General features: G+C 39.6%; 1 protein-coding gene across 4 annotated transcripts in view; it reads right to left on the reverse strand.

The window, feature by feature from the left end:
• PIR (pirin) overlaps window positions 1-22,741 on the reverse strand; it is a 133,752-nt gene that overhangs the window by 83,323 nt on the left and 27,688 nt on the right. For all 4 annotated transcript variants that reach the window (XM_069100664.1, XM_069100661.1, XM_069100662.1 and 1 more), the window contains exons 4-5: window positions 2,468-2,551; window positions 1,038-1,244 (exon numbers count right to left, since the gene is read on the reverse strand). In XM_069100664.1, the coding sequence (XP_068956765.1) occupies window positions 1,038-1,244; window positions 2,468-2,551 (291 nt within the window). The remainder of the gene's footprint in view (window positions 1-1,037; window positions 1,245-2,467; window positions 2,552-22,741) is intronic.

The following is a 22,741-nucleotide window of genomic DNA, read 5'->3' on the forward strand; positions in this document are numbered from 1 at the left end:
CACAGTCAAAATCTTCGCTCTTGGGGTAAAGTCTTGATTAACTCAATCAGTCACTAATCAGTAACAATAGTCAAAGTACTCAAAGTACAATCACCCCTTAGGTCACTAGTAAACTATAATTCCATAATTACTCAGTACCCAAGAAGAGGTCTTTTCTTCATCTTGACTTGGGGACTGTTCTCAGATTCCCTGGATCCCTTTCCATGGTCCCCAATTCTACCTGGATTCAGTGGCAGTTGAAGCTCCCAGTTCCTTGTCCAGCTCTCTGGGTAGGTCCTGCTCAACACTGAAGTTCACAGGGTCTGGTCCATGTCAGCTCCTTCACTATTTCTGCTCCAAGGAATTCAAGGCTCAACCAAGCCACAAACAAAACCTCAGCATCCTGGTCATGCTTCAGTCACCTGGGCTCCTGGCTCCTGGGCTCCTAGCCTTGGCTCTGGCCTCCTGGCTCTGGGATCTGGGCTCCTGGGATCCTGTTCAGAAGAAGCTCCACCACCACAAGTTTTCAGGCCTCAGTTCTCCATTCTTCTGTAGCTGCTCTGCCACCAGATCTCGGTCTTAAGGAAATTCTGACTGTGCCTCTCTGGGGCTTTTCTTACATGCACAGTATTACCTACTGTCACTTCCTTCAGCCAACCTCTTCCTGTTAAGTCAGGTAACAGGAGACAGGAGTTCATACCTTCTGTTCCCCCAATCAGAGGCTTGATCAGTTACTAAGCGTTAAGTACCTGCTACTTTTGCCAACACAAAGGGATCTTCAAATTCAAAATTACATGACCATTACAGCATCAAAACCCCAGGAGTGGCTGATCCTAATTAAAATGTAATTAAGAAATACTTAACAAAATAAATGAAAGCACAATATGACACAGATAAGGTTAACTTGTGATTTTCTAAGTCAATATGCACTCTAGAGATAATTTTGTTTTGAGTTTGACACCACAGAATTGGACTAATTCCCAAGTGATTAAAGCAGCATAGACATAAATAGCCTCGAAAGTCCAAAATTCATAACACAATCCAAAAGCACATTTTACCTTGACTCCTAGGGCTTCTCCTGAGATAACAGATATTGTCACACCATTCTTGCTGGGCTTAGGGATTTCTTTACTTTTCAGTCCTTGATAGTGGGGCTCCACCATCTTTTCTGAACTCCTCAAATTGACCCAGAGTTGCAGACCATGAACAGTTTCCTCAGAGCAAGGCATTTCTGCATGCAGGATCCCACGACCAGCAGTCATCCACTATAAACAAAATTTCAGAGGAAACAATGAGGGAAAAAATGTTGAACCAACATCCAGATGGCCCAAACACCCAGAACAGTTCTTGATCACTCAATGAAAAAAATATTAAAAGGATTTTTAGTCAAAATTTTAAAAAATTAAATCATTTAATTACCTATAGTGATAAAAAGCTCTCATCCATTATATTGACAAAATCACAAAGAATCAAGAGATATAAGGTGACAGAATCATTAACTCATAGACTCTTGGACTGAAAAGGACTATAGAAGGTCATCTAATCTAACCTCCCCCATAATGCCAGGATTCTGTCTACATCCTTGACAGATATTCATCCACCTTCTACTTGAACATTAGGTCTCCATTCTGAGACAAGACAAAATAAATTTAATCTTTCTGTCTTTCACTTGATAGTGTTTCAAATATTTGAAGAAAACAATCATGCCCTCCCTATCCCTCCTCAACTATTCTTCATATGACATGATCCACAGTGTAATAGGAAGAGCATTGGACTTCAGCTTAGGAGAGACCAGAATACAAATATTATCTCTCCTACTTTTGAACTCTGTAACCTTAGGTATGTCACTTAATTTGCTTGGATCTCAGTTTTATCAACTGTAAAAGGAGGGGGAGGGGATGCACCAGATGGCATCCAAGGTTTCTTCCAGATCTAAATCTAAGACTCATAACTATGATCACCCTCTTTTGTACATCCTCTGAAGTGCCTCTATTAAAATGTTATGGTCAGAACCAAACACAATATTCCAGGAGTACACTGACCAGTGTAGAGTATATTGGGGTATTACATCCCTTGATCTGTATATTCTACTTCTACTGATCTAGCCTAAAGTCATCTTCAGTTTCTTGTCATATTTCAGGATAAAAACTGTCTCAATGGGAGAAATGCTAGAGTTTGGCCATAATGTCTTCTCTTTGGACATGGGGTCGGGGGTGGTGGTTGGGAGGAGGGCAATTGCCTTTAAAATTTCATGTGTTAAAAATTATCAAGACATTAACATCATTTAAGTAAAATCAACTTTACAAATCTGGTAAACAACTTTGCTGGTAAAGTTGATCCAGTACATTACAGTAGTTGAGATTTTTAAATCTAACATTTTCCTCAGTGGCAGCAAGAATTTTTTTAATTAAGGGTATAGCACATAAACCTGCAGATGAATTAATAGTTCAACATTAAACTGTCAATAATTCCTTTCCCTCTGCCATACCTGCAAGTCGCCAGGGTCCATTTTACCGCTGTGTCCACAGAAATCTTCATGGGCTGTACTACCTCCTTCCAGCAAGTAAGACACCTTTGGGGGGAAAGAAGAACTTTAAGAAGCATAGAGCTGTCAAAAATATAGAATATTGCTGATTACTAAAGTAGTGTGCTACCCATTACTGATGCTGTTCAAGCATTTTAAATGGATGTGCAGTTTTGAAACTTTCCTCTATTTGTGAAGCCAGTCGGTCATCGGAAATGTAACAAAACTGACAATCAATGCCACAAAAAAAAGTCAATTGACTTTCAGAAAAATGTAAGTGCTGTGCTTCAGAAAACTTTGGCTGTATAGCATGAACTGAAACAGACAACAGAAACTGAGTCAGGAGCATTGTTTTCCCTTCATCATACGGGATGTTAAAGTCTAAGACAACTGACAGCCTTGGACAGTGTCTACTTAAGAGCTGGTTTAGGAAACCAAAAAGGGTTCACCCCCAGCTCAGAGGAAAATAAATCAAGAATAAGGGACTCTTTGTTCTTTGACTGTTTTTTTTTTTCCTTCCTCTTCTTTCCCTCTTGGTACCTTTTCTTCTTCCATACAAAGGACAAACAATAACACAAGTCCAATTGCATTGCTCCTTTTCCCCGTTTATTTTCCCCATTTTACTCTCAATCACTCTAAAGAACAAGAAGCCGATGAAAAAGGGAAAAGATTTGTAAAAAGCCATTTTAACAAATTGTGTTCCTTATCAAGGACAGTGGAGCCACCATTCTTGGTCCCTAGCAATACAGTCTTAGGTATGCTTGTAGAAGAGATGAGACGACCCTAAAGGGAACAAAGATGAGGAAAACAGCTGGTTTGGACCAAACATCCTAGAGGAGAACCATCCTAGACACAATTTAACAGTTATGAGACACTGCAGGACTGACATATGATATAAGGTATTTGAAGGAATTAAGATATTAAAAGCTTGAAAAATATTTAGCAATGGACCCCATCTTTACCATCTCACAATTAGCTAAGAGATATAGTGAATATAAGATCCCATGGGGCTTATCTGTGGATTATGAAGAATAATTTGAATTAGTAAAACAATAACCATCTTTCCCGGTGGCCAGGTGGATGTAATGGAAATGAAAATTTAAAGATCTTCCCTGCCCCTAGGCTAAAGTGCACCTGGAGACTGGGGTGGGAGGCTTGTTTTTCAGTTGATACTTTTTGATTGGCCAGTGGGTCCAAAAGGTTGTTACGTTCTCTGAGCCAGGAGATGGCTATATAAGCCCTGATGTGTAGCTTTGTTTTGGGACTCACTTTGAGAAGTATTTTGTGATTTGATCTGAATTCTGGGAAGCCGTTGTTGAGAGTCCCCCGGCTTTGAAAAACCCAGAATGTGGAAACCCAGATGTTGACTGGGTATGGATGTAATGGTTGGACAGTTTGGAAATCTGTCTACTTGACATTTCTGTCTTGATAATTATGCCTGTATACTTTGAGGTTCAGGATGCTGACCTTTTCTCCTGAACAAGGTAAACGATATATGTCTGACTGATTAAAGTAAGCTTGTTAACCCATTTTGAGTTGCTTTCCTTTAACAAAGCAGATCCAAGAACCTGTGTGAGCAGGCACCCTGGGGACACTGGGGTGCTTGCTGCAACAGTGGAGCAGTGAGAAAGAGTGCCGGCCCCAGCATTGGGAGACCTGGGATCGGTTCCAGCCTCAGATACTCGGCACCCACACAAAAATAACTGGCCGTGTAACCTTGAGCAAGTTACTTAACCCCGATTGCTTTAAAAAAAAATAATCATCTTTCAAGTTCTTTTACAGCAAGATGTGTCCAAGAAGATATAGTAACAGAAAAAAAAAACAAACCAACACCTTATTCAGTGACTCTCTAATCATAAACATCAGATGAGGCATAAAATACAAACATATTCTGGCCATTTGGGTATTTGCCAGTATAATGGAAAATATCCCATACATAGTCCATGTCAAGGAAGGATTCTCTGTGAATGGTAAAGTGGAGAACATGAATGAGAAAGCATGACAAGGAAGAGACAGGAATGAGTGGAATCAATAAACTCACAGATTTGAGCATTTCAAAAGAAAAAAGACTGCAGAAAGACCATCGACCGCAATGGAAGGTATTCTGCTGTTTGAATCAAGTCCCAGAATACTGCAGAACCCCAAAGAGATCTATAATCACTCAAAGGAATTTGACCTGTTAATCTATAGAGGAAAGATAAAGCAGATCAAGAATGGCTCTTGTTCAGATGTCATCGTGCCTTTGGAAGATCACCCTACAGAGTTTGTCTGACAGTATGTAAATCTGAGACAGACAGCACAATCAGACAGTGAGGCAGGCCCAGATTTACAAAGGAGGAGGATGGCTTTTGAGAAACTACGGAACATTTTTGCTGACCCCAAGCATCCTGTAATAGCAAAGGCCTGGTCTAACACTTTATTGGTGTTGCTGTATGGCAGCAAGTCGTGGAACACGGCTGTCTCCAAAAAATGAAGGACAAATTCGTTGGGAATACAAAAGGGCAATGAAGAGGTAAGAGGCTTTGTGTGAACAGGTAACACACAACCAACAAAGAACGCTGAAGAAGATCAAGAGGAAATGACATGATTAGGAACTGTAGGCCAGGAGGAGAAGACATGTTAGTCATGTGGGAAGAGTTAGGAACGACACACGGATAAGCAGACAGCTCCACTGATCCCCTTCCAGTGTGGGGAGAAGCCAAGGAAGGTTCCTAGCTATTGGGTGTACCCGCTTGTAGGAGAACATGAGTGACACCAGATGGACAGGCATAGATGGTTTTTGATATGCATCATCAGGCAGGTTTCATGAATCAATAAACTCACAGATTTAAATATTTCAAAAGAAAATAGAGTGTAGAAAGGCCACTGACCTCAATTACAATCATTTTATACAGAACATTAACCTATGTAAATCAACTGCCATAAAGAAAAGAAAAAAAATCTTTAAAATGGTTTAGTTAGGAAACATTTAATGTACAAGCGGAAAGAGAGGGAAGCTAAAGGCAAAACCTACTTAAAATAAATGAAAATGCACCTGTGAAAACTTCCAGAGAGAGAAGATGAAAGATTATGAGCAATATTACCTCCTAAAGCACAGAGAAAGAATGGCATACACAACCAGTTTAAAATATGTGGCTTGATGTTTATTTGCAAAGGAACTATTTTAAAATAGTTCAGGCTCTTAATAGAAGAAAAGAAGTAAAAAAGCACCCAAATTAGCCCAAGCATACATAAGCAGATAAAGGTGATTGAGAAAACATTAATAACTGACTTAGATGCCTACTTTCCCATCAATATAAAATTATTATAAAAAACCAGCTACCTATGCACTAAGCATATTCTTGATAAGAGCATTCAGAAGGAACACTTAGGTTTTTGAAAGCAATATTCAAAAGTAGACTTTTTCCCCCTGAAGTATGTATAAGGATGCAAAATTCCACTGTTTATTGTTTGCTGATTATATGACAATTATTTTATTCAGTAGAGCAAATATCACCTTAAAGGCTCCTATCCAATAAAGTATCTCCCATCCATTCATCACAATCAATCATTCAAGATTTCTATCACAGAAGTAACCTTGTTCATTAACTCTGATCATGGCAATTAAGCAAGGCACAAAGCAAGGAGACATGTGCTCACAAAAGGTGCTGGCATTGTGACTGAGGAGATTCAGTGTAGAGTACATGTGGAAAGATACCCTGTGTATGGTGAGGTGCTTCACATGTCTGCATTTGCAGACTGACTGCATCAAGTCTTAGAACACTGCAGAGGCCCCTGGAAGAGATCGATAAGCGCTCAAAAGAATTTGGCCTAACTATCCACATGGGTTAAAAAAAAGTGGAGGAAGAATGTGCCAGTGCCCGGATGATGCTGTTCTGTTTCTGAAGAGGTCCTAGGCCACTGGTGCAGCACAAGCTGAATGGGTAATCTGTAGAGCAATGGTGTCAAACTCATTTAGAGACAGACGCCATTTAACCTATCCATGTGCACACAAACCCCTGGGGACCTCACACTGACTTAGAAAACCACATGCTAACATTATCTGTGTTCTGCTGTATTTTTATTTATTTTGTTAAACATTTCCCAATTACATCTGAACCTGGTCAGGTCACACTTGGGAATGTTGTAGACCACATTTTTCATACTTCTGCTGAGTATTTTCAACAGTATATATATATATTTGAGTCAGACAGTACAAACCAATGAGCTAAATCCAGACTTAAATAGGAGGAAAAAGGTGGGATGATTACCTTGAGAACATTGCAAACCTCATTTAATGATCCCACATTTCTCCGAGAAACAAAATTCCATCTTTGTTACACAAATATTGTGTCATAGAACACAAGAGTCTCCAAACCAGTGAAAACGAGCATCACACAGAAGTAAACAGAAATGCACGGCTGGTATAAGAAGGTTATAACACACAATAAATATGGAACTTGAAAGAAGAATGGGAGGAAAGGCACACTGCTTCTGCCTTTTGTAGGAGGGCGGGTTAAAAAGGAGCTAGAAAGAAAGAAGGAACTAAGCTGAATAAGGAGAAAGAAACCATGTAGCTAAGAATGCAGTCGGACTACTGAAGTAGGACAAAATTGACTATGGACATCTACGCCTGTCCAAAACTGAATCTCTCAGTCACAATGCCATGAAAAATTTTGAAGAAATTAAGAAAAATTAGAAAGAGTCTAATCGCCAGGCTCAGTTACTGGTTATGACTTAGTTTCTGGTTGGAAAGAGGAGAAGGATCAAGCATATTTCAGAAAGACACAAAAGGATTAAGAAAAATCATGAGAACTCTAGAAGAATTAGAAGATAGAATCTAAAACAAGACCAGAGAAGGTAAAGCTGGCATAACAAGGCAAGTAAGAAAAAGAAAACAGAATAATGAGAAGGAAACACTAACTGATAGAGGTAGTTGGGGCAAATTGGCGAAATGGATTAGGGAGTTGGTACAAGGCTAAAGGGAAGGTGAGTGAGGCTGGGGAGATGCTAATTCTTTGGGGACAGAAAATAATTTTGCTTTTTCTTTGTAGCCTAGCACTTAGCATAGTACCTGGCACGTAGTCTGCATTTTTAAAATGCCTAATGATTGGTTAATTGACTAAAGAAAGTTGAGTGGGTTTGCCAAGTTATTGGGAAATGATATTGGCTGTAAAAGTTTTAAACTGAATGTAGGCACGAACACCCAGAAGTAATTAAAACAAACAAGGCTGAAAGCCTCAACCAGCACGGAGAGCAAGGGAAATTGTGCAGGGACTTACAAGACATGTGAAATGGTTAGAATTCTACCACAACTTAGTGATTGTTATCTGTGTGCCAATGACACACTGCTTTTGTTGACAGAGGAAAAAGGTAAAGAAACTTGAAGAATGTCTTTCCACAATCTACGATGTCAAGAAAATTAAGTGTCAATAAGGGAAACAGAAGCAAGGCTTTAATGGGGAAAACAGGGGAGGAGATGAAGTGGCGGTAGGGAGACTTGGGACTTGTCAGGATGTTGGACAGCAGACAGGTACACAGAAGAGACAAGGTAAGAAAAGAACTATACAATTGTAACTGAAACACAAATCGGGCACTGTTTTCAAAGAAGAGGCAACTGTATACTCAAGAAGGAAGAAATGTCTTATCCTTCAAAGAATGGCATAATAGAGCCACAGAAGTCGTAAGATAAGAGGCTATCCAGGAAGGAATGGTCAAAGGAAAAAGAGGGCAGTAGTTATAGCTAATGAAAAAAACAAAACTTCCAGCCTTCCAAGAACATGCATTCAAGACACGACAGAAAGCTTCCCCTGACTTCGAAATAGATGGGAACTCCCACTTCTAGTGACTCACAAGAGCAGAAATGATGCTTCCAGAAAGACACTAAAAAGTATTGCTAGTGACTAGGAAGTCTTGGTAAAATACACAAAAGATGGAAGCCAGGCTCCATAACAGAGTATAATGACTGAAGGATATGGCACAGGAAGCTCAGGAGGATATGAGGCTGCAGAAGAAAGCCAAGGACAATGAAAATAGGGGTTTGGTTTTTGGTGGGTTTTTTGTGTTGTGTTTTTTTACTATAGTGAGAGAAAAGGGAGCAACAGAGAAATGATGGGCCATTTGTTTTAAGGTGGGATAATCGACAACAGAGAGAAAGCTAAGGTACTCATTCTTTCATTGCCTCTATTTTCTCTAGCAAAGAAAATATCCCTTGTATTGGAAACACAGAAACAAAGAACAGAAGGTGAAACCTAAGATACGTAAAAGACAGTAAGATGGATGCAGTCGTCCTTGAAGGATTCAAGGCACCTAGCCCAGAAGAATCCCATCCTGGGGTCCTGGAAGAACCGTCAGGTAAGTATTGCTGAGCCGTTGTCAGTGACTTTTGAAAGATTGTGGAAAGCGATAGGAAACATAGGACAAGAGAAGGGCAAACGCTGTCTCGATTTTCAAACATGTGAAGTGAAACTATAGGCCAGTGAGCTTATCTTGGACTCCAGGGAGAATTCTAGAAGAGATGATTGAAGGGATGTTTGCTAAACATCTGGAAAGGGAAGTGGCAGTAATTACAAAGAGCCAGCCTGGTTTTATCAAGAACAGGTCATGGCAGACTAAACATTCCCCACTTTTTAAAAAGAATCACTTAACTAGTAGGTGAAGGGGATGGTAAGAATATGGCTCACATGGAGTATAGGAAAGCTTTTACCTCATATCTTCTCTGGAGAAGATGGAGAGATGTGAATTAGACAGTAGAATCATATGCATTCAGAAAAAGTCAGATGCCTGGTCTCAAAGAGTATTGGTTAATGTTTTCGCATCCAGGGGAGTCCCCCAAGGATCTGTGTTTAGCCCTGTATAGGCTATGTTGAACACTTTTATCAATGACTTGGCGTGGCACATTCATCAAATTTGCAGATGGCATAAAGATAGGAGGGACTGGTAACACAGTGGATGACAGAGTTAATATAAAAAAAATCAACAGTGCAGAGGACTGGACTGAATATAATGAAATGAAATTCAAAAGGGATAAATGATTGTCTTACATGCGAGTACAAAAACCCCCAATTCTATAAATTCATGATCGAGGAGATATGGTACAGCAATAATTGTTCTGAAAATTGATTTGGAGTTTTTATTAGATTACAAGCTAATTAATAATAATAGGTAATATTTATATAGTACTTACCATGTGCTAAGCACTGTACAAATATATTTCATTAGATCCTTACAACAACTCTGGAAAGTACATGCTATTATTATTCTCATTTTTTTACAGTTGAGGAAACTGAGGCAAACAGAGATTAAGTGACCTGCCCAGAGTCACACAGTTCACAAGTGTCTGAGGCCAGATTTAAAGTTGGATCTTCCTGACTCCAGGACCAGCTGTCTATCTGCTGTGAATCTAATGCCTTGCCAAGTCAACAATGTAATATGGGAGCCAAAAAGAACTTAATGTGATTTTGGCCTACATTAAGAGAAATAACTTCCAGGAACAGGGTGGTGATGACCACACTGTACTATGTCTTCATTAGAGCTCACATAGAGTATTTTGTTCAGTTCCAGGCACTCCAGTTTAAAAAGAACATTAAGAAACTGAAGTGTCCAGGGGAGGTCAACCAGGATAGTAAAGGTACCTGAGCCCATGTCATATGAGGATCATTTGAAGGAACTGGAGAAAAGAATTCTGGTGGGGAGCAGGGATAGGATAGCTGTCTTCAAGAATCTGAAGAAATTTTGTGTGAAGAAAATATTATCTTTGTTCTGTTTGGTCCCTTCAGGCATGGTTGATAGTTAAATAGAGTCCAGTATAGGTAATTAGTACCATCCATATGTGGAATGGAGTATAGAGCACTGGGCTTGGAATGCTGGGGCTAAGACAGGAAAGCACAACTTCATGAGTTCAAATCTGTCCTCAGATACTGATTACTGGGTTACCCCAGGCAAGTCATTTAGCCCTGTTTGCCTCAGTTTCCTCATCTGTAAAATGAGCTGGAGACAAGCAGATTCTCAAAGAAAAACCTGGAAAGATGCACATGAACTGATGCTGAGTGAACAGAAGTTGAACATTGTACACAGTAACTAACGGTAACATTGTGTGATGACCAACTCTGATAGACTCAGCTCTTAGTAAATGATCTCAGACAACTCCAAAAGTCTCATGATGGAAAATGCGGTCCACATGCAGAAAAAGAGCCGTGGAGTCTGGATGCAGACCAAAGCATGCTATTTTCTCTCTTCTTTTTGTCTTTGCTTTTTTCTTTCTCATGGTTTTTCCCTTTTGTTCTGATTCTTCCTTCACAACATGACTAATGTGAAAATATATATATATATAACTATACATGTAGTGCCTCTATCAGATTGCATGCCGTCTTGGGGAGAGGGGAGATAAGGGAAGGGGAAAAATGTAGAGCTCAAAATCTTATAAAAGTCAACTTCGAAAACGAAAAATGAATTAATTTTTAAAAATTTAAAATGAGATAGAGAATGAAATGACAAACCACTGTGATATCTTTGGGTCATGAACAGTCAGACACGACTGAAACGCCTCAACAACAACAAAAGAAGTGGAATGGACTGACTTGAGGGGTGGTGGGTTCCCCTTCCTGCAGGGAGATGACCACTGATAAATGTTATTGTAGTGATTCCTTTCAAGTAGGGGTTGGACTACATGGTCTGGGATTCTGTGGATGCTATTAGCACATGGTATGATTGAAAACGCAAAGAGATTTGTCAAAAGGACAAGGGCAAGGCTGGGTGGACCACCCATGTGCTCCACTGGTATGCTCATATCAAGAGAAAGTGAGCCAAGCCTTGACACGTGGATGGCCCCCCAGTGACAAACTGATGGAAGCAGATGGACTAGACCATCACAGAATGAGCAAGGAAGAGTGGATTACAATCCGCACTGCTGTGGAGACCTTCCAAATTCATGAAATCACAGATTCCTTTGAAGATATTCCCTTCCTGCTTGGATTCCTCACTTTCAGCTGACCTCCAGGAGGGTGGAAAATATCTTTCTTCCCTCTTAAATCTTTGACTTTAAAGTTTAAAACATCATAAGTCTGCTGTGTACAACTGTACTTAAGTTGGACAAATCCACTTTATTCATGTTGTTCTAAGGTTACAAAATTCATCCGCAAGGACCCAAAAAGTATCCATCAGCCTAAGCAGGTTTGAAAGACCATTCTAAATTACGTCTGTTTTAAAACCACAAGCAGCTCCAGGACACAATCATAGTGGAACCTTGTGTTGAAGTTTAGAATGTGGGGTCAGTTTGTCTCACTGTAGCTTTCCTGATATATATTTTTTAAGTCCAACGTTTTCAGCCTTGATTTTCTCATTTTCACATGAAAATTCTGTTTACCCACCATAGTTGAGTTGCACGGTAGAGTCTGTGGGCTACAAATAAACATCACTTGAAGTTTTAAAACAAGATTTGTTTTTCACTCTAAGACCAATTCTGCCAAATAGGGAACAAGGAAATCAGTTTCCAGAAGGCATGAGTATCAGGATTATCATGTCTCTAGTTAAGATGAGAGTGTGATAGGTCATCGAGAAGCCCAGCTCTCCCACACATATGGGGAAAAGATATTAGTAGCTTAAAATGGCATTTATGTGTATAATAATAACAAAATATCTCAAACAGGCTGTGTGGAGGGTGACTGGAGCAGGGACAACCTGGAAACCAACACACAAATTAAGAGGGTAATGCAAAGTCCAAGAAGAGATGATGAGGGTCTATACTAGGCTGCATGAGTAGAAAGGAATAGATGTTGGGGACTCCTTAGAATTCATCTTTCAGGTTTAGCAGAATGTGACAAAGTGTATATCACTGATCTTACTTGACATTAAAATAAAAACAGCTGTTGATCATTAGAGGTGCAACGGTGATGATGAATGGGTGCACTTACCATGTACCAGACCCCGTGTTCAGTATTTTACGGATGCGATCAACAACCCTGTGAGACAGGTACTATTGTTATAATCTGTTTTACAATTGAGGAAACTGTGACAGATGGAGGACAAGTGACATCAATTTTGGTCATACAAACTTCTCCATTAAACAGATGTTAGAACTCTGAAAATAATTTTAAGGTAAACAGCTAAAAAAGTATTATTTCTCAAATTTATAAAGAATTTTGTCTTTATTTATATATTATATATAATATTACGTTTTATATATATATAATATATATTATATGTCTTTATTTATATATTATATATGATTCCCCAACTAATAAAAGGTTAAATGATATGAAAGGTAGTTTTGTGATGAAGAAATCAAAACTATATATATATATATATATATATGTATATATATAGTCATATGAAAAAATGCTCTAAATCACCGTTGATTAGAGAAATGCAAAGTAAAATAACTTTTGAGATATTCATTTTACACCTATCAGACTGGCTAAAATTATAAAAGGGGAAAAAACAAAGGTTGGCAGGGATGCAGAAAAATTGGGACACTCCTTGTTGGAAAAACTGTGAACTGATCCAACTCTTCTGGAAAGTCATCTGGACTTATGCCCAAAGTGTTATAAAACTGTGTATACCCTTTGAGGCAGCAATACCAGCATCAGGTTTGTTTCCCAAGGTAATTAGGGAAAAAATAATGAGCTGGTTGATGATAGAAAAACATGGACTTACATGAAAAGATGAAAAGTGAAATGAGCAGAACCAAGAGAATGTTATACCCAGTAACAGAAACATTGTCATAAGAACAACTTAAAGGGACTAATTAATTTTGACTGTCATAAATACTCAAACCAACTACAAAGGACCTATGAAGAAAGATGCTATTCACCTCCAAAAAAAGAACTGATAAATAGAAGTATGGATGGTATGTTTTTACATATTTGTAGCTCTAGGGCTGAATGGGGAGGGAAGGAAAAAAAGTACACAGAAGAGAACAAAAGAAAATATAAAAGGAAGCACCAAAAAAGAGGGTAGTTGTGAAAATGATGAGTATTATTTCAGTTTTTTTTAAATGAACTGTGAAATGGAAATTCATATTGAATACTCTTTTTACATTGTGCTGTATACATGGAAACGTTTTTTGTATTTAAGTTCAAAATGAATTTTTTTTGGAGGGGGGAAGACAGGGCAATTTGAGTTAAGTGACTTGCCCAAGGTCACACAGCTAGTAAGTGTTAAGTGTCTGAGGCCAAATTTGAACTCAGGTCCTCCTGACTCCAGGGCCAGTGCTCTATTCACTGTGCCACCTAGCTGCCCCGAAAACAATTTTTTTTTTTAAGTAATATTAAAAGTCACTAGTGAGGGGGCGGCTAGTTGGTGCAGTGAGTAAAGTCCTGGCCTGGAGTCAGGAAGACCCGAGTTTGGTTCCAGCCTCAGACACTTAACACCCACACAAAAAAACCAGCTGTGTAACCTTGGGCAAGTTACTTAACCCCAACTGCCCTTCAAAAGGAAAAAAAAAAAAGTCACTAGTGAAATGAAGACAAAGATGTCATTTAAAAATAATACTTAGGCTACTCATATACTTTTAATTTTGGTTGATAAAAATGCAATTGTTGATTACATATGCTAAACATGATTCTCTCCTTCCCTCTCTGTAACTGTGGAAGTCTTCACTGGGACAAAACATCCCCAAACCCATATCAATTTACTGAGGATTTCCTACTTCAGGCAGAGACTCTCCAAGGCTAGCCCCCTCCCCCCCCCCCCTGATTTAGGAAACTTCACTGTAGGAAGTGGGAGAGGTAGAACTGATCTGTTCTCTTCATGGTTTTCAGATTTGACCACAGGCCAACCTGGATTTCCTAATTCACTGCAAGAGGAGCATAGCCTTGGAAACACTGTTCAATCATCGCACATTTTAAATTGGATGATTATGTTACTGTAATATTTGAAATGACAGCAATTCATGAAGACTGTCTAATAAGGCACTGATGGGATGCAATCTAGTTAGAGGAAAGTCTCCAAGTGAAGAAAGCATGAATCTTTTTTAAGTACTGAAATGTGACATTTAATCTACAAGAGAAAGATTTCGGCGGGCAGACGGAAGAGTTGTTTTTAAAATTTTATCTTAGTGAAATGTTTTAAATGACCTGATACTACAAAGTCAGTTCTTTGCTCTTATTTAAAGACATTAAAAATAGACAAATGAAACGAACAAGAAGGAGAATCCAAGGTGTTTTTTTTTTCCTCTCTCTCTTTTCAATTTTTTTTTCTTTTTGGAGGGCAGTTGGGGTTAAGCGACTTGCCCAAGGTCACACAGCTAGTTTTGTATTAAGTGCCTGGGGCCACATTTGAACTCAGGTCCTCCTGACTCCAGGGCCAGTGCTCTATTCACTGTGCCACCTAGCTGCCCCTCTCTTTTCATTCTTAAAACACAAGTGGCCAAACTGGGAGAACATATTAATGGGCTTAAATAGTGAACTAAGGACGTTTTTCCAGAAATATTTTAACAAATATTTAATTGGTAAATTTACAAAAAGGAAAGGGGACCAAAATAATGTGTTATACCAACAAAAATGCTAGAGGAAATGACCAGGAATAAAAAGAATCATAGAACTAAAAAAACTGTCAAATCCGAAAGGCCCTCAGTCATCAACTAACTATTCTAACTTGCTAATCAAGGCAGGAATCCCCTGGACAGCTTCCTGGACAGATGATCATCAAGGCTCTTCTTAAAGAGGTGTGTGGAGAAACCATCTGTGAGAAAAATGGAGGAGGAACATTGAGCAGAGAAGTGTTCTCCAAAAGGGTCCTCCAGAACACTGCAGCCTGTAGGACAGAACATTCATGCCTCTCCCACCACCAGGGCACCACCTCAAAGAGCCAGACAAGTTTGAAGTTTGTGTCAAATTGAAATTCAGCACTTTCCTTCATATGCGTTGTAGTAAAATTTAATTAATTTAACCTGACTCCAGGCCCAGACCTCTATCCCCTGTCCCACTTAGCCACCCATGATGCACTTTACAAATATCTCTATTTTATCCTCACACAACCCTGGGAGTTAGATGCTATTATCATCATCCCTATTTTAGGGGAAGCAGGCAGAAGTTGTGTCTTTCAAAGGGTCACACAGTCAGCAAATTATCTGAGGAAGGATGTGAACTGGGGTCTTCCTGACTTCAACTCACTGCCCCACCTAGCTGCCTCTAAACTCTGAGCTTGGGAAGACCTGAGCTCAAAACCTTGTCTTAGACACTCGCTGGATCTTGGACAAGTCACTTAATTTCTCTCAGGGTAAAAGCACTTTGCCAACATCCAAGCACAATGTAAACGCTACCTCTTACTTGTTCTTTAAATCAGCTCTGTGGGTGCAAGTACCCTGAAATGCAGGAGAAAAAAGCCAAGGAAGGAACTACAATATTAACTTCAGATATTTACACATAAAGCCACTAAGTATGGGTAACAAGTGAAATAAAATGAGAAGGCAAATTGGACTCATGAGTGGAATATGAGTCTGGATAAACACAGAAAGATTTTCATCAAAAGAAACCATACAGATGAATAGAGCTTAGCTGGGGCAGTGAGTAACAAAATATTCAGTATAACTTATCAGTAAGTCATACTCATATGAGGAAACTCAGGGAATTTGGGCCTAAGAGAGATTGGAGAGAGGAAGATGGAAAGTAGGGTGGAAAGTATTTGGATAAAAAACAATGGAGGGACAGCTAGGTGGCACAGTGAAAAGAACACCTGCCCTGGAGTCAGGAGGACCAGAGCTTGAATCCAGCCTCAGACACTGGACATGCTTACTAGCTGTGTGACCTTGGGCAAGCCACTTAACCCCAATTGCCTTGCCTCCCCACCTCCAAAAAACAGAACAATGGAGGAAGAAATGGAAACATTATTGCCATAAGGGTACACTATTATAGACCCGTTGAACAAAAAGACCTAGAGGTGAACAGCATGGGAAATGGAGAGATGCAAGCCTGATGTGGCAGGATGATGCAGTGTGATGGGAGGCTTCTATTAACCAGACCCCGGATGGAATTGCTATCTTCTCAAAGCAGAATGACTAGTAATTTCCTGACTTACTTTATGGATAAAGATAAATCCCATTTTGAATCTGATTCTCACCAAGAAGAAGAAATTTGCTGTTGAGACAGAAATGAGGTGAATATCATGGGGAAATGGCCACTTCATCTTAGAATGTGGGAGGAGGAAAAGAGAGAAAAATCATAGAGTAAGATGTTAAGAAAGGAGATTTCAGGAGTAAAGAGAAAGGATGGGTAGGTAGGAATCCATGGACTCAAATTCTCCAGGGGAAGTCATTCCAGGAGGGATAGAAAGCTCTCAAGAATTCTGAAGACACACACAAAAAAGTAATTTCATTAAGGCAGAAGAATGAGAGTCTTCTAAAGAGGAACTTATCTACTTACACAGAGCTGAAAGGGATAATAAATATACTAGATGTCATAGACAGGACTCAAAATACATCAACAGGCTAAAATGCAGAATCAAAGCTAACAAGGTAATGTGCGATAGCTAAAAACATGAAATTTTACATTCTGGTTCACAAAATGAACTTCACATGCACAAGATAGGCATGTAATACGGCGAAATTGTAGTTCACTTGAAAATATCTAGGAGTTTTAATGAATAGCAATCAGAAATATGTCATTTTATTCAAATACGGTTTGGGAATCTAATACTAAATTGAACACTAAATTAAGGCAAAGCATCTAGGATGAGGAAGGTGAAAGTCCCATGTATTCCCTTCTATGTAGATCACATCTGGAGTACTGTTCTTAATATAGGCAGAGGAAGGTGACAAGGATGGTGAAGAGTCTTGAGACCAGTCCATATGGGAATCAGCTGAGGTAACCTGGAATACTTCGCTTCAAGAAAAGAAGGCTTAGAAGGTGCTCTCTTCAAATATTTGAAGCAGCTAGCTGGCAAAGTGGGTAGAACACCAGACTTGAGTCAGAAAGAACTGAGTTCAAATCCTGCCTCAGATTAAGCTGTGTGACTGTGGAAAAGTCACTTAACTTCTGTTTGCCTCAGTTTCCTCAGCTATAAAATGGGGCACCTACTTCACAGAGTTGTCCTAAGAAACAAGTGAAATAACAAACTGAAATTACTTTGCAAATTTTTAAGTGTTACATAAATTAGGGACAGCTAGGTGGCACAGGGGAAAGGCTGCCAGCCCTGGAGTCAGAAAGACCTGAAATAGAAACTGGTGTGACCCTGGACAAGTCACTTACTCCTGTTTGCCTTAGTTCCCTCATCTGTAAAATGAGATGGAGAAGGAAATAGCAAACTACTCCAATATCTTTGCCAAGAAAACCCCAAATGGGGTCACAGAGGGTCAGACACCACTGAAACAACAAAAATAAATGCCAGTAATTACCTACCTCATAATTATCTGAAAGGCAGTCATTTGTCAGAGGGATTAGATTTATTCTGTTTGTCTCCTAAGGGCCAAATGGTTTGAAGCAGCAAAGAAGCTACTTCAGTTTGCTGTAAGAAACTATTTCCTAACATTCAGAATTATTTGAAACTGGAATGAGCTGCCACTGGAGGCAGCAGGTTTTCCCTAAAACATAAGCAAAGGCTAGATGACCACTTTCTGGTTACAATGGAGAAGAGCTTCTCATTCAGATGCACTGGATGGCCTTGGACATCCCTTCCCATTCTGAGATCCTGCTGATAATTTCATGCAAAATGAAGAGATGAATGGAGGCAGCATTGGCCAACTTCTTTTGTTCATAAAAAATGAACTTCAAGAGAACAATCCCAGACATAACATTAATGAAAAATAATTTTAAGAATATTAGAACGACCATGTGGCAATGAACAATGCGAACATTAATTATTCTTCTCACTTCCCATTATCTTTCTTTCTACCCAAACTCCTTTTTTTAATCTGGGAATAAAGCAGATTAAGGGCATTATTCATAAAATATAAATCAAATTCTGTTATTGTAAGGGACAACCCTAATTCTTTTGTTATGCAAAATTCTATTACACTGAACATTGCTTAAAATAAATCATCCACTAGTTAAGATTACCATTTTACTACATAGACACTTTTGTCTTGAAAATATTAATAACTATAATAGTATCTAGGGCAGTGAGGTGGTACCATAGTGCACAGAATGCTGGGCCTAGAATCAAGGAGACATCTTATGGAGTTCAATTCTGTCCTCAGTCACTTATCAGCTGCATGACCCTGGGCAAGTCACTTAACCCTGTTTGCCTCAGTTTCCGCACCTATAAAATGAATTGGAGAAGGAAACGGAACAGCATTCCAATATCTCTGCCAAGACAATCCCAAATGGTCAAAGAGGGACCGACCTACAATTTAACATTAAAGTAACTCGTGACTTGCTATATAAAGGGGGTTATAGCTTAAAGCTGTCCATTCCTCCCCACCCCATGCTCTCCCCAACCCCACACACATACACAATTTTATTTTCTACAGCCTTTTCTACATAATTCATGGTCTTGCATTTTCTTTCTAAAGTGTACAAGCCTTTAAGGTCACCGTGTGAGCTTGGATATAGTATCGTTGTCAAATTTTCATTTTAAACTTCAGCATGTGGATGGGGTAGCATGTGTCAGAAAGGAAGCAAGTCAAGAGTTTTGGATTTCAAGGACCTGTACTCTAATCCTAAATCTGTTCTTTATTACCCATGTGACCTTAAGTCACATACTCTCTGGCTCTCATTTTCTTCATCTACATATAATGAGTGATAACTGTACTATTTTATGGTTGGCTTCCTTTATAATCTAGGAGAGCCATTGAAGATTTTGAAGTGAGGAAGTAAGTTAAGAACTGTGCTTGCATTAATGTATAGTTGGAAGTCCCTGGGGAAATTGAAGCAAATCCTAGCTCTGTCCAGCTGTGTGATCTTGGGAAAGATATTTGACATTTCTAGGCCTTGGTTTCCTCACCTGTGAAATGAGGCACCTGGAATAGATGATGGCTAAGGCCTGTTCTAACTTTTAAAATTCTACAATGCTCAGAGCCAGCATAAGCTGAATAAACCTCTTTAACTTCTATATCAAAGGAAGTGAATTACTTTTTAATAAAAAGTGCTTCATATGCTGACTTTGAACTTGAAATATAAATGGAAGTCTGAAGAAGTTGTGTATTTTGGTGTTTTTTTTAAATTTCTCATAAGTACTTCTGAGGTTTGACAAAATCCAGAGGATTCTAAAGAATAATCACAAACACTTGGAGGAATGTCGAATGAAACTTAAAGTGGACTGCCATACTTAAATTCAAGAACTACATGTATTTGATCAATTAAGAGCCATGGAATCAGAAACAGGTGTTCTCTGAAAGCACTAGATTCGTATTTGGCCCTCAGCAGCTGTTACATATCATACAAATAGGGCAGGTAGGTGGCACAGTGGATAGAGTGCTGGGCCTGGAGTCAGGAAGACTCATGTTCACAAGTAAAAATTTGACTTCCTACACTTACGAGCAGTGTGACCCTGGGCAAGTCACTTGCTTATCCTTGTTTGCTTCGGTTTTCTCATCTGTAAAATGAGCTGGAGAAGGAAATGGCAAACCCCTCCAGTATCTTTGTGAAGAATATCCCAAATAGGGTCATAAAGATTCAGGCTTAACAACAAAAAAATCAGTCATTCAGAATCTACGGTGAGCATTCCGCTATGCCGCTTGGTGCCCTTGAGAGAGTTGGGAAGGGAAAGCAGGAGATATTGGGATGGCTATTATGCAGCCTTGCTTGAGCATGCTGGTATTATAATGGAAAGAGAATTGGACTGTGTGTCAGAAGTGCTGGCACCCTGATCTTCTCTGCCACGGGGAAGTTTCTTATCTCTCTAGACCTCAGCTTCCTTATCTGTACTGTTCAAAGCTGTCTTACCAAAAATGTCTAAAAGCCGTTTTCAGTCTAACATTGTACGAATATTGCTTGTCCTGGGGAGCTGATTACTGTTAATTACCAGAGATGAAAATTCTGTCCAGAAATTAAGTACTGCCCCGCCGATTCTGCCAGTTCTGTTTGTCCACTGGAAGCCTTTGCTGACCTCCCTAATTGCGGTGCCCTCTCTCCTAAGGTACCTTACATGTATTGTATTTATTCTCTTTATATACTTCTCTGCAATAACAACAGCACCTGGAGCATTCCCATAGCTCTTTAAGGCTGGCAAAGGGCTTTACATACGTTGTCTAATTTTATCCTCAAAAGAATTCTGGGAGGCAGGAGCTATTATTCCAATTTTACAGACAAGAAAACTGAGAGGTTTGGTGACTAGCCTAAGGTCACACAGCCCATCTTCCTCATTTTATCTATGATGTCACCATGTAAGTATACACTTATTTGTGTGTTTGTTGTCTCTTCCCTTAGAAAATAAATTCCTTGCAAATGGAAATTGTCTCATTCTTTGTATTTGGTTTTGTTGTTTGGGTTTTTTTTTTTTTGTCTTTTTGGAGGGGGAAGGGCAGGGCAATTGGGGTTAAGTGACTTACCCAAGGTCACACAGCCAGTAAATGTTAAGTGTCTGAGGCCAGATTTGACCTCAGGTCCTCCTGACTCCAGGGCCAGTGCTCTATTCAATGCGCAATCTAGCTGCTCCCTCATTCTTAGTATTGGAATCCCCACCAAGCCCAGGACCTGGCACACATTAGGTCCTTAATAAATATTTGTTGAGTAATTAACCGATTTTGGGTTCCTAGGATTCATGCTATGGTTCCTTCCACAGGTTACTGCTCAGCCCACTCCTGCTATTTAAGTACCTGCCCCCCCCCACTCCCAACCCCTCTCTCTCCCTGTCTCTCTTTGTCTCTGTCTTTCTTAGTTTATCTCTCTGTCAGTCTGTCTCTCTGTCTCTGCCTGTCTCTGTGTCTCTCTGTTCTATCTCTATCTCCATCTCTTTCTTTCTCCCTGTTAGTCTCTCCCTGTTGTGCTATCTCACTGTCTCTGTCTCTTTCTCTAAGTTGGTCTCTCTGTCTCTGTCTCTCCCCCTACCCACCCTTACTTCTCCTTCTCCCCCTTAAGTCAGATGAGGAATAACTTCTATCTTCTCTTATGCTCTGAATAATTTATATGACTCTACTTTTTATGATTGTGACCACTTGGAAGCTGGCTATGTGATCAATGCCTTACCAATACTTGTGGGGCTCTCAGATTTTAAAAACAACAGAAACTTAGATTTAGAGTTGTACACATCATTAGCCTAACCCCCTCATTTTACAGACAAGGAAACTGAGACCCAGGGAGAGCTCACTTATGGTGACATAAGCTGTCAAGGACAAGGACAGGATTTCAGGAGAAACCACTGATTCCAGATCCATTATCCTGTCCATGGCACCATGATGCAATACAATAATCCAAGATAATTCCAAAACACACATGATGAAAAATGCTATTGCATAGGGTAAGGGGACCCCAAAAATCCCCCACCCAAGAAAAATTAAAAGTCAGAGGTATCTTGAAGAAGGAACAGGAAGTTTATTCAGTTCTTTCAAGAAGAAGGCATCCCTCCCACCAGTAAGAACCAGCAGAATGAGGCTCATTACAGAGGACAGAACAAGAATTTATACCCTAATGCAGTCAAGCCTCCTCCCCCTCAGCTGTCTCTTCTCCCACCGGCTCAGCACAAAAATCTTCCCCCATGGTGAATAACAAAGAAGCCCACCACTATCCCCTCTTCCCCGGGACAGGAAACCAGGGTACTGTTCATGTCCTTATTTGGCAAATGCCAATGTGAAGAAGGGGGAGGGGCTAAGAGCTTAATGCTGATTGACAGCAAGGGAAAGGGGGAAGGGTCCTAAACAATCTGAAAGATTCAAATATTCATGTCCTAAAGGCTAAAGAGGGAGGGGAAAAGGTGGAAAGCAAAGGTGGAGGTCCAAAACTCCCAAAGGACCTAATGCTGATGTGGCCATAGTGAAGAAGGGGGAAAGAAAGGGGAAGGGGGAAGCTGGAACTCCAGCCTGCTCCCACAAGAAACCTTCTGGCCTGAGAAGTTTTTCACCTTCCCCATTCCCTCTCTACATCCAGAGAGAGAAAACGGATGGTGTCTAAATGCAGACAGAAGCATACTATTTTTACTTCCTTTGTTTTTTTTTTCCAGTTTTTTTTCCCTTTTGTTCTATTTTTTTTTTACAACGACTAATATGGAAGTATATTTTACATGATTGCTCATATATAATCTATATCAAATTGCTTACTGCCTTATGGAAGAGGGAAGAGAGGAAGAAAAGTTGGAACTCAAAATTTTATTAAAAATCAATGTTAAAAATTATCTTAACACGTAATTGGAAAAAAATAAAATACTATTTAAAAGGGGAAAAAAAGTCTG

This window comes from Petaurus breviceps, unplaced genomic scaffold (assembly GCF_028583685.1).
Source record: "Petaurus breviceps papuanus isolate PSGF00001 unplaced genomic scaffold, PetGlider_PUasm1.0 419, whole genome shotgun sequence".
Classification (NCBI taxonomy): domain Eukaryota; kingdom Metazoa; phylum Chordata; class Mammalia; order Diprotodontia; family Petauridae; genus Petaurus; species Petaurus breviceps.